A 13,021-nucleotide genomic window follows, 5' to 3' on the forward strand; every position below is an offset into this window, starting at 1 on the left:
ACAGGGTTTATTTTCATTTTGTTTCTAACAGCTTGCCAACATCATTTTTGCCGTTCCATGTATTCTGTTACTCCCCTGCACAAAATTGAGTCATTTTATTCATATTTCTTTTGTCTTTTATGAGCATACTTGGTATTAGAGTAATCCAAAAGTAATTGAAAGTAATCCAGTTAAAGTAACCCTCCCCAACCCTGGATGGCGGAGGGAAAGACGTGGAACCCTACAGGCGGAGAAAACAGAAGAAAATTTCGCACACTGTCCTGAACCTGTTCACCGTTTGGGTTCCCCAATTACATTTGACACAGCGGCGGCAATTCGACTGTCTCGCCAACGTTAATCTCGCGCGAGCGTCCCTCGGGCGGGACGAGGTCGACTCCTTCGAGGTGATTGGTCGCGGCGGTTGTTGCCATAGCGATTGAGGACGCAGTGGCTACCTCTTTGGGGGGAGATCTTGAGCACCTGTATGGCTAAGAGATGAGCCGGAGAAGCAGGGTAGGGGTGTCATTTTCCATTGCGCTCTTTTATGTTAGATTTCAATATCGTCTTGCATTTTTTTTTTTTTAAAGGATACATTTTCTTTTTTATATATTCTATGTATAATCGTTTCTGCACTCGTTTGTCTGGCACATTCCTTTTCACGTCAGTGTCCGCTGCTCAAAGAAGCTGATACAGTACAGTCCACAAAGCTCATGATTGTTCCACTTGAATGGTTGTCAGTTTATCATTGATAGGATTGGGGGGAGCAAGGTTTCGTGAAGGCGGTATGGTCGGGGACGGGAGATCCCGAAACCACCTGGGTCGTAGGGGCACCACTTCCTGTGGTGTGTCTTAGGTCCCTCTCCAGGCTGTTTTTTTGGGACTAGGTGTTGTGTATGGGTAAAGGGCAGGGGACAGTCTTTAATAACTCCCACCAGGTCTCTTTAGAGAATCACCGAGCCCAGAAGAAGCAGAATCGACTGCAGCAGGTAGGGAGTCCCCAGGGGGGGGCAGGCCGATTCGGGGCCCCGGCAACCCCCCAGCTCCGACTCGCAACGTGGCTTCTCGCAGAGCAGGCCCGTGAAGGCCGAGGGGCAGTTGCAACGGACGTTGCTGACGCAGACGCCGCCATTTTGGCAGCGCATCAGCTCGTTGTCGCACACTCGAGCTGTGGTAAGGAAACAGGACGGACTTTGTTAGTAGTTGTCGCGGTCTTACGGTACGGTTCAAGCATTAAATTTATTCATATAAATACATTAGTGCTATTAGTATTAGTAGAAGAAAAATCCAGTCAATTAGCAGTCCCAGAGGTTAGCAATCGAGGTCGCTAACCGCTCATGCCTGCATCAGGTTGTACAGTTTGCACATGCAAAGTACCGTAAATTACGGACTAAAAGCAGCTACTTTTTCCCCTAAACGTTCAACCCTGCGGCTTATTCAGTGACTCGGCCAATTTATGTCATTTTTCGAATGGCCGCGAGCGGCGCTCGAGTACAAAAGGTAAGATTTAGACCGGTGGAATATATGCGGCGAGGAAGACTGCAACTTTTTGGCTTGTGCATAAATTAAATTAGCGTAAACATACCCTTGAGCAGTCCGATAAAGAAGGAAACAGCGCGAGGGAGGCTGCGGGAGCGTGGGACAACGTCTATATGACAAAGTTTCTTTCCGACACTGAGGAATACGACTTTGATGGCTTCAGTTCTAAGGAGGAAGATGAGGACGGTTTACCGTGATTTTTACAAGTACGGTATGTTTTTTTAACAGACCCGTTTACTGTGTTGCGAGCGTGTTGCTACCATTAACTCCCCTGTCACGGGCACCGTTTGGGATGAAAGTTATATTATTATTATCAAAGCTTGGAAAACTCTCTCGGTGTACCGTCTTTCTTTGTCAATATGTGTAACCCATGTATAATATGTGTTTGCAACTGTATATTGTTGTAATGTATTTATTTGTGACACTTATTCTGATATGTTTTGCACGGGCGAATTAAAAAAGAGGGGCAGAACAAATGGGAGGGTGACGGGAAGTGGGGTAAAGGTGAGACCTGTTTGTTGTCGCGGCGGACAATAGTGGATATACATTTTTCCCACCCTTACCTTTGGATATATACACTTATTTTCCTTGGAATACTTTCAACGGGTACCCGGACTCTGCAGGTCTGCATCAAACCTTAAGTACCGATATCATTTTGCCGGCTGTGATTTTTGGACTGTGTACTTCAATGAAGGACATTTAGTTTCAATCGCGGGACTTGAAGTCGGGTTTGGATTAATTTTGTGTTTGTGTTACATGTTTAAATGTGGGCGCATGCGGCTTATATACAGGTGCGGCTTGTGTATGTACAAAATCGTTTTTCCTCTTAAAATGTGGTGAGTGCGGCTCATAATTAGGTGCACTCTATAGTCCGGAATTTACGGTATATAAATACATTAGTACCTCTTTACATGAGAATTTCAGTGTAAAAGTTTTATTTGCAACAGAGAAGGAAAATGCAGTCAATTAGCAGTCCCAGAGGTTAGCAATCGAGGTCGCTAACCGCTCATGCCTGCCTAACGCCAGCATCAGGTTGCCCAGTTTGCACATGCAAAATACTACTGGCAAAACAAAAATAATGTGCTGGAAATTTTAGGGATGTGTTACGAGTTGAAAAACGCTGAATCCACAGTTTCCTGCAAACTCCTTCGCCACATAACAGCCACTTTAGATAAAGTGACTATCAGGTTGAAAATTGGTGTATATTTAGACCCAGGATCAACGTTCCCTGTAATTTTCCAGGGGTCTGCGCGTTCACACAGTCGGTGAGCAACGCTTGAAACAACAGTGAGCAACAGCAATCCCAAGTGTGGCAAATAAGTCATTATCAAACATGTCCAAAACTGGACATCAAGTTACATTTTGCTGAGTTTCTGGCAATGCAAGAACATTTTTCACTTTTGAATGAATTGACTCATGTACGATTGCAAAGGTTGCAGGGCCTACAAACGTCATTTGTTTCACAAGATTTCCATTTCTTTTTTTCCTGGTATTTTTTGTCGCATAATACTATCATTTTTGGGGGCTTATTGAGTCGGTTGCACGATACAGAACTGCGTTAATCCAATTTTTTAGTGGAAGTACAATGTTGGCAACAGGATTCACTTGATATCATTGGAAATTATTTAAATGCAAACTTTTTCTTCTTTTTCCATGTTTTTTTCCTATTTTAATTCCTCATTGTGTTTTTTTCCCTAGCTGTTACTTTTTTTTCTTGTTCTCTACTTACTTTTTATTTCCTTGTTTTCTTTCTTGCCTTTTTCTGAATTTTTTCTTTTCTCTTCCTTTTGTTTCTTTTTTTTCCCTCAGCTTTTCACTACTTTTTCATTTTGGTATTTTTTTTCTTTTTTGTTCTATTCCCCCTTCCTTTAAGTAATTTTGTGCATCATTTTACATAATATTTGGTCCTATAGGGATGAAAGAAGCAAAAACAACCTGAAGAGCCGTTTAGGACCCAAAAGAGTCGGTTCCTTTTTAGTGAGCCGAGCCGAAGAAGCCTTTTCTCCACAAACTCGACTAACTTTACTCAACTTCGCTCTCCTTCGACTCGACTTCAAAATACCACATTAAGAACACAGCGTCAGGGGAAACCGTGTATTTATACCTTCATGCACTGTAACTTTGACTTAATTTGCTTCTTAATTAGCAATTTCGAGCCCTGATTTTTGTGAACTGGCTAGATTTTCTTGAGTGCGGCAAAGCTCTGGGTAGTGCGCAATTGCGCACACACGCAGCTTAGAGGGAACATTGCCCAGGATACCGAGGCCACTATTATCCCACTGGAAGCGAACCGTCAAGCAGGCTGCAGGCAAACAAAATGGCGCCGCGCAAACTCATAAACCAACGCAGACAAATAAACAATGATAAACACGGGAGACAGTTCTACACATTTCCCGCCATTTTTTTTCCTCCCGGCGAGTGCGAAACAATAATGCGAGCAATTGAAGTACTCGACGGGACATAAATATCGCAGCGAGGAGTATCGGGGCACTCAGCTGGATGCGCACCGTCTCCCAGGAGGAGTCAAATTGGTCTTTGATGGGATGCGAGCGGGGAAATATCGACTTTTGTTCGGTCACGCCTGCTTTTGTGGTCGCCGGTTTCACTTTGAGCCCGATTTTCCGCACGGTAAACCACATCGGATTATAAGGAGCACAGCCAAAAATGGTATTTTGTCATATATTTTTCATACACAAGGCACACCGGACTATAAGGTGAATGCTATTGAGACTACAGTAGGACTACATGAGTGTAATACATTTACGGTATTTATTAATACATACCTGTGAAGCTCCAGGTTCCCATGCCCTTATTTTCCCATACAAAATAATCTTGCACCATATTTTTTTTTCAAACGTGTTTATTTATGTAGTTTAACACGTTATATTGTACATGTGTTTCCTCATATCATCTTTTGTTAATGAACATTTTCTTGTGAGACACTGAGTTGCTCGACATGAATGAGGTTTATTATTTAAGAAAAAGTTCAAAAATGAAGTCGCTTGGACGTTCACTGTAGGAGGAAAAAAAAATACATGCAAATAGAATTAAGTAGAATAATACATTTTCTTATTCAAATTATGAATTCATTTTCTGCATTAAATTATTGTTGGTAATATACTGATTAAAGGGATAACCACAAACCTGTCTTTTTTCATTTTCTCATATCATACTTCATTTTTTTCCTAACTTCTTTGTACAACAATAATGATTTGTAATATCATGCATCAAAGCAAGTGAGCCGTTTGAGAGCCGGCTCTCTTGAATGAGTTGAGCCGAAAAAGCCGCTTCTCTAAAAATAGACGGACTTTCTTTCACTACATAACTACCACATGAAATACGAGGCGGCAGACGCATGCGCACAGTTGCGTCAAACCGCTCGCTTCGTTTGCAACACAAAAAAAAAACGATACTGAGATAGAGGCTACCGCGGCGAATTCGTTTGACTTGATTGATTTGCCGTTTTGTCATAGTCATAATTGACGAATTTTCCATACATATTATCTTGTATGCATAATAAACGTAAATGGTACAGCAAAACGTACAGGTTGACAGGTATGTGATTTCAGGAGTCAGCAACTGAAATCTACTTCTGAAATTACATACTTTTTGTATACTTTGTTCCATACAATCAAGCCAAAGCACCACTATACAACACTGAGGTCAACAATTGAGTATAAATAGAAGACCGTCTCAACTACTGTTTTGCAGTCAAGGTGTCGCAACAACGTTTTGGCTGTACATCGCTAAGGACTCCTTTAATGGAAGCTCATTAAATAACGTACACTCACTTTGGAGACATTTTATGTTTAAAAACACACAGAACAAACTGTAAACATCCCAAAACGCCAGCGGCGCACCCAGAGCAATTTGATTGAGTGAGCGGTAGAGAAGCTATGCTCGCATACCACAAGCACTCGCTTTTATCTCGCTAAATATCTCCCAATCTCTCATTACCGAATCTTACTGCAATATGTATTCTGTGTAGCACTATTTAGTTACTCTATATAACACGCTACAGTGGGCATTTGCACGTCACACTGGGTATTTGTATATTGAATTCTTTTGGCTTTATTATTGTACTGTTCTCAGCTCAGGGATGCTGCTGGAAATGTGAATTTCCCTTCGGGGATGAATAAAGTATCTATCTATCTATCTATTTGCAGTATTTTATGACATTTTTACCAAAGAACTTTGCTCGCACCTTGTTTTGAAACATTTATTCCGGACAAAAAGTCGGTTAAAATGAGGCTCAACACTGTAGTAACTGCAGTAGGGTGACGCATTTTAAGTGGTATATTTATAGTGATTATAGCATCATTATTACTGGATTTTGTAAATTTTATGAAATCATCTAATGTCACACTGTGAAATAAAATCTACTGAAGATTTAGCTTTTACCTTTTGTCGTTTTTTTTTTTTTTTTTTTTTGTCTGTTACACCTGTATATGTGTAACATCCGCCGACTAGATTTTCCCCCGAACGTGGAGTAGTCCGCGGTGCATGCTGGGATTTATTTACCGGCGTTTCATTGGCTAACCTATGTGTCAATCATCATTTGAATCGATCACTATTGGCTAAAGTTATTCTGAGGTCAAGGGGCGGATCCTTTTTATCATTTACAGGCTGGCATTGGCTGAAGCGGCAAAACAAAGCCTGCAATTGGCCGAAAAAGATGAATGCGTATAGCACATGTTTGACGGCAGACAGAAAGCATTTTTTTACTATTCTGTATTTGTAAATATTTTATTCTCCTGGATTTACTACACTCACGGATATAAGAGGACCACGGCTGCACATTATTATGAACACAACGACTTCGGTGAGCTACTCCGGGTTTTATATTATCCCTGTATCTTGTTTCCGACTGAACTCTGTTTCTGTGATAAGCGGTGCAGATAATGGATGGAATGGAGTGTCTATTTTTAAATTCAACTCAATTCCAAGTGTTTATTGTCATATATACAGTAAAGTTGCGAGCGAAAAAGAAAATAGAAACTAAGGAATGGTTGGCATTTCTTGAATCCCAAGACTTTAACCTTCCGAATGATGGAACGATGCATTTGAGTGACATCGTACGGACACCGCATCCGCACGTGTTCTCGAGACGTATTTGCGTCTTTGCAAGCTTTGGGAATGTTAAGGGGGTAATAAGTTGGACTGAACCACCTGACTGTTTTGTCCACGTTCCCATTGTAGCGCCTTATAATCGGGTGCGCCTTATGTATGGAAAATATAGGACCAAAAACTATTTTTTTCGGGGTGCGCCCTATAACCTGGTGCGCCTTATAGTGCGGAAAATACGGTACTACTCCTCTAAAGAGGATTAAAATACGTAATCAAAGATATTTATTCAACGTGATACCTAAATTAGCTAACGGGTATCGGATGAACTACAGAGCCATGCCACTTGTCAGCCCGTCACGGGGGGTTCCCTAACGCAAAGAAGAATACTCGACATGTGGAAAAACAGCCATTTGAGCACTTTACTTTGGCAACAAACGAAAAACTTGGAAGCCGGCGAGAAAAGCAACCCGGGTGTATTCATTAAAAGAAGGCGTTCCCTGGAAAACAGCGGCGACACGAACAGCACGCAGGGGAGACTCCTTTAATTAGACGGTGACCTTTTATCCGGTTCCCGCTGCTAGCTAGCTAACGTCTCCCACATCCTGAGAAATATTCACAGCGGCTTCCACTCCTGCTGAGCCACATCAGAAAAAAAGGACATAACTGAAGCACATTCGCAGTACGGGTACACGGAAAATACTTGTTTTTTATGGTAAGCCGCTGTTTCAAAGAGGACCTGTCCTTGTAGAAATAAACGAGTGGATAAATAAATGCTGGAGGGATAACGGAACATAAATCACGTAATAAAGGGACAGTGTGTAATATTTAGTGCCTCCAAGTGGTAGAAAAAAAAACTTTTCAAACGAGAAATTCTGTTTCCGTTTCCCGGCTTCAACCACGACTACTCTCCTCTCCTGGCTTTCGACTCGTTTCTGATCCCGACCACGTTTTTTTGCTCTCCTGTCCCGTCTCTCCTGTTTTTTTTCTCGTTCCCGACACCGCCATCGCTCGCCGCGGAAGTGGGACTTCTTGTTTTATCTCATACAGTAGTATCCCCATTTAGATCGGCGCCATGTTTGTCCGGCATCCTGCTGCCACGCTGTGCCATGTACACAGTGCCATCTTGTGGTCATTTATTGCAGGCTTTGGTTTTTGACATAAATGCATTGTAATCATATATTTATGAATTGTATTATTTATTTGGTCATTTATTTATTTCTGTATTTTTGTTTTTTGTTGTGTATCATCTCGTGCATTTTGTGGTGTATCTGTTTTTCGTAGTATTCTGTCCTGTATGTTGTTTGTTTTTTATTTTGCCATGTAGTATTTTGTCATTTATTTTGTCTTGTATTTTGCCACATATTGTGTCGTGTATTTCATTATTGATTTATTTTGCCGTGTATTTTGTTTTGTATTGTCGTGTATTTTTCATTCCGGTACTTATTTTGTCATTTATTTATTTGTTTGTTTTGTCGCGTATTTTGTTGTGGATTTTGTTGTGTGTAATTTGTATTCTCCACCCGGGGGAGGGAAAGCCCACATTCAACCCCACCCCCACATTTGCATATTACCCTATTTTTATGACAGTGTCTATTTTATGTAGCACTATTTTAATACTCTGTATCAACACGTCACATTGGGTATTTATGTATTATATTCCTTTTCCTGTTATTGTTTTATTTTCAACACAAGGATACTGCTGGAAGAGTGAATTTCCCTACGGGGATGAATAAAGTATCTATCTATCTATCCATCTATCTATCCATACATATATATATACATATATATATACACATCTATCTATCTCTGTCTATCTATTTATCTATCTCTATCTGTGTTTATCCATCTCTCTCTCTCGCTCTATCTGTGTTTATCCATCTCTCTCTCTCGCTCTATCTGTGTTTATCCATCTCTCTCTCGCTCTATTTCTATCTGTTTATCTCTCTCTCTCGCTCTATCTCTATCTGTGTTTATCTCTCTCTCTCGCTCTATCTGTGTTTATCCATCTCTCTCTCGCTCTATTTCTATCTGTTTATCTCTCTCTCTCGCTCTATCTCTATCTGTGTTTATGTCTCTCTCTCGCTCAATCTCTATCAGTGTTTATCTATCGCTCTCTGTCTCTCTCTCTCTGTGTGTTTATCCCTCTCTCTCTCTCTCCCTCTGTATATATGTATCTATGTATGTGTGTCTATGTATCTGTCTATCTACCTATCTATGTATCTATCTAGGTATCTCTCTATGTATCTGTGTCTATCTATTTATGCCTATCCATCTATCTATCTATGTATCTATCTAGGTATATACGTATGTATCTCTCTATTGTATCTGTGTCTATCTATTTATGCCTATCTATCTCTATCTATCTGTGTTTATCCATCTCTCTCTCTCTATCTCGATCTGTGTTTATCCATCTCTCTCTCTCTATCTATATCTGTGTTTATCCATCTCTCTCTCTCTATCTATCTCTATCTGTGTTTATCCATCTCTCTAGCTATCTCTATCTGTGTTTATCTCTATCTGTGTTTATCTCTCTCTCTCTCTCTCTCTATCTGTGTTTGTCTTTCTCTCTCTGTCTCTCTCTGTATCTGTGTTTGTCTTTCTCTCTCTGTCTCTCTCTGTATCTATGTATGTGTGTATGTATCTGTCTATCCATGTATCTATCTAGGTATATACCTATGTATCTGTGTCTATCTATCTATGGCTATCCGTTTATCTATCTATGTATCTATCTCTCTATGTATCTATCTATGTATCTGTGTCTGTCTATCCATCTATGTCTTTCTGTCTATCCATGTATCTATCTATCTGTCTATCTATCCATCTATCTCTATCTATCTACCTATGTCTGTCTATCTATCTCTTTGAATTATGTGATCAAATTATATATATACTTGTAAGTATTTCTTTCATTGTCGTATATATTTCTTAATACATTTATCCCTTCATACGGCAGGTTCAGTCTTCCATACCGACAGGCACAAAACAACACAGGTCTTTATCTTCAATCACGAGTTAACGACATATTCATCCGAGGGTAATGAGGAAAGCAATCGTGGGATTTCCCCGAAAGTCTTTGCTTGGGACCCAATCTGGAATCCGTCGGCGTGTACACAGGTAGCGCATGCTAATGGTCCGCATTCACGTTTGATGAGGGACAATATTTGGAGACGGCGCTGATGAAGTAGGCGTGTCTGCCAGGAACTGAAATGTGTTTGGTGAGAGATTTCACATTTAATTGCATTTCTCCCTCTGCATACAAATGCAGACTTGACCGCGCGCCGCGATCTCGAGATGGAACGGAAGGTCGAACTTTTTAAGTTTTCCCGAAAAGTACGTGCAAAGTTGGACAGAATGTCAGGATTACTGATGGGACTCTGCTGTGCACGATACTTTGGCGCCAAATGGCCCGGGTTCTGATTGGCTTCCGGTTAGTATTTGAACCCGGTCCTGTCTGTCCCCTGTTGTCAGTCCATCTGCGAACCTCAGTGAAGGCTAGGCAAGCGTTTGTCGACCCTGACTCCGACCTGTCCAGTTTTTTGCTCCCGTCTGTCCCCAGCTTCCATCCTGACCACGTCTGCTCTCCCGTCCCGGTTTACGACCTCTTTTTGTCCCCGACTACGTCTTCTCTCTTATTCTGGCTTACGACTCGCTTCGAACCCCGACCACGCCTTGCTCTCTCGGTCTACCGACCCGTTTTTTCCACTCCAGACACCGCCATCGCTCGCTACGGAAGTTCCACTTTCGAGTACGAGAGTGACTTGCTTCCCTCACAGTCAACTTTCCTTTTTTTTAATGTACAATTGCATTGTCGGAAAGGGGTGGGCTAATATTCTTTTCTATTCTATATTGTGATTTTCTGTCTTGTTTTGTTCTAATTTATTCTATTTTATTCTATTCTATATTGTGATTTTCCGGCCTGTTCTCTTTTATTCCATTTTATTCTATATTGTGATTTTCTGTCTTGTTTTGTTTTACTCTATTCTATTCTATATTGTGATGTTCTCTCCTGTTTTGTTCTATTCTATTCTATTCTACATTGTGATGTTCTGTCCTGTTTCGATTTTATTCTATATTGTGATGTTCTGTCTTGTTTCGTCCTATTCTATTCTATTCTATTCCATCCATCATCTGCACCGCTTATCCTCAGTAGGGTCGCGGGGGTGCTGGAGCCCATCTTCGGGCAGTGGGCAGGGGACACCCTGAACCGGTTGCCAGCCAGTTACAGGGCACACAGGGACAGACAATTCTCCCACTCATTCATACCTAGGGACAATTTGGACCGGCCAATTAACCTGGTTGTATGTTTTTGGAATGTGGGAGTGCCCGGAGGAAACCCACGCAAGCACGGGGAGAAAATGCAAACTCCACATAAGAAGGCTAGTAGCTGGATTTGAACCTATGACCTCAGAACTGTGTTGCACACACGCTAACCACTGCGCCACCGTGCTGCCCCTAGTCTATTCTATTCTATTAGTTGGTTGGTTGGGTGGTTAGATCCCTTAACCACGAGCGTGGTAGGGGCACCATTTCCTGTGGTGTGTCTTGGGCAAGTATAGCCCATCCCTCTCCAGGCCAACAAATGTTTGCGCCTGGTCTCGAACCGGGAACCTTTCTCAAGTCAGGCGAATATGCAAACCACTGCCGTGCCTGAAAATTGTCTGATGATTAATTAAAACCTAAAGCCTTTTCATGTATTGTATATTTAAAACAATTGGGTGCATTAGCCGGTGATCAGTCATATATAATATTCGATTCATCATTATGCAAAAATGGTACTTTTTCCTTTTTGTGCAACCCTAACCGTACTGCGGTTTTAAATTCCTTGTGCCTTATAGTGTGGTGTGCCTTATACATGATAACAACAATCTATTTGGGCGGTGGCCTTATAATCCCGTACGCTTTACAGTGCGACAAACACCGTAATGGGAATTTGGCCAACCTGTATCCCGCTCTCCGTTTGTTATCTTTGGATGACATTGCCCGGCGTTGCCGAAAAGTTGACGGCTACCCAAACAGATTGCGGGCAACCTGTCAAGCCGTCAATATTGACTCAGCTTTCGTGTTTCCGCCGTGTTGCACGGCTGAATAATCTCGGTATTGAATAACGTGCAGACCACGGCTTTCGCCAAAAGACAGGAGATCTCCATGTTCAGTTCGGTTCCAGCTGGTTTTACGATTTATGCTAGCTTTTTGGAAGCTAAGAGCTGCTTAGTGGTTGTGGAAAACGTCTACCAGTTTAAAATAAGCGGAGTTAAATTCTCTTGAATTTCGTAGTTAGTTCGTAGTATTTGTTATACCTTTCTAACGAATATGTTATTACTATGTTTCTACCAGTAGGGGATGCAAGTGAGGCACAGCCTCATGTGACATCATGGAAATGGCGCCAACTGCCTCAAACTCTGATTGGCTCTACTTAAACCCGGTCCTTTCTGTCACCTGTTGTCCGTCCGTATGCGAACGTCAGTATACTCTAGTCAAGCTTTTTTGACCCTGAGTCCCACCTGTTTTTGCTCTCGTCTATTTCCCGGCTTCGACCTGTTTTTCGATCCTGACCATGTCTACTCTCCTCTCCTGGCTTTCAAGTTGTTTCCGATCCCAACCACGTTTTTTGCTCTCCTTTAAACAAAGACAGGAAAACTCGGAGATGCCAAAAAGGGCCATACAATGTGATTCAAATACACACTTTAGAGCAAAGACGTTTAATCCTACTTTACAGTCACGGAAGTGGGTCCTGTTTCCGTTCTGATCCTAACAAAATAATCACATATTTCATTTTAGTTGTTGTAAATGCACATCATACTTATCCACATATTTTAGTGAAGTATTGACTTTCTGCATGTATCATTTCCTATCAGTGTACTTTCCCAGCAATGGTCTTATCATCCAACTTTAAAGACTCAGCAATGTGCAGTATTAATCTTGTACAGGGAGTTTCTGTTTTTTGCTTTGTAATGTGAGTTTTGAGTTCTGAGTGTCTGTGGCTGCCCCGTTGGCGCCAACAGCCACGGGACCTGATTGGCTGTTGGACTCTTTTTAAACTCCCGTCTTCCGAAAGGAACCCGTCAGACCGTCTGCGAACCTATGCTCTCAGCTAGGCAAGCTTTTGTACTCTCCGACATTATCCTGCCCTGTTTCCTGCCTGATACCTGTTGCCGACCTCTTTTCTAGACCCCTTTCAGTCTTTGCTCCTCCATCCCGGCCATTGACCTGTTTTTACCCTGTTTCCGGCCTGATACTTCTTGCCGACCTCTTTTCTGGACCCCTTTCCGTCTTTGCTCCTCCATCCCGGCCATCGACCTGCTTTTCTCGCTGCCAACGACTACCCACTTTCGCGTTCCTGCTACCCGAGACCGACGAGCATCGGAAAAACTGAGTAAAATGAACGCTTTTGGGTCCCGTCTCCGTTCTTGGTCTGTGACAGGTCCTGAGTGCACTCTGA

At 41.9% G+C, this 13,021-nt stretch overlaps 1 protein-coding gene across 9 annotated transcripts in view; it reads right to left on the reverse strand.

Annotated features, from left to right (window-relative positions):
- Positions 1 to 30: 30 nt before the first annotated feature.
- The window catches only part of ntng1a (netrin g1a), a 208,286-nt gene continuing 195,295 nt past the window's right edge, over positions 31 to 13,021 (reverse strand). For all 9 annotated transcript variants that reach the window (XM_088322316.1, XM_088322312.1, XM_088322319.1 and 6 more), the window contains one exon: positions 31 to 1,144. In XM_088322316.1, the coding sequence (XP_088178442.1) occupies positions 921 to 1,144 (224 nt within the window). In that variant the 3' untranslated portion in view covers positions 31 to 920. The remainder of the gene's footprint in view (positions 1,145 to 13,021) is intronic.

The sequence above is a fragment of the Urocampus carinirostris genome, chromosome 18, assembly GCF_059441175.1.
Source record: "Urocampus carinirostris isolate Australia breed hairy pipefish chromosome 18, RoL_Ucar_1.0, whole genome shotgun sequence".
NCBI lineage: Eukaryota > Metazoa > Chordata > Actinopteri > Syngnathiformes > Syngnathidae > Urocampus > Urocampus carinirostris.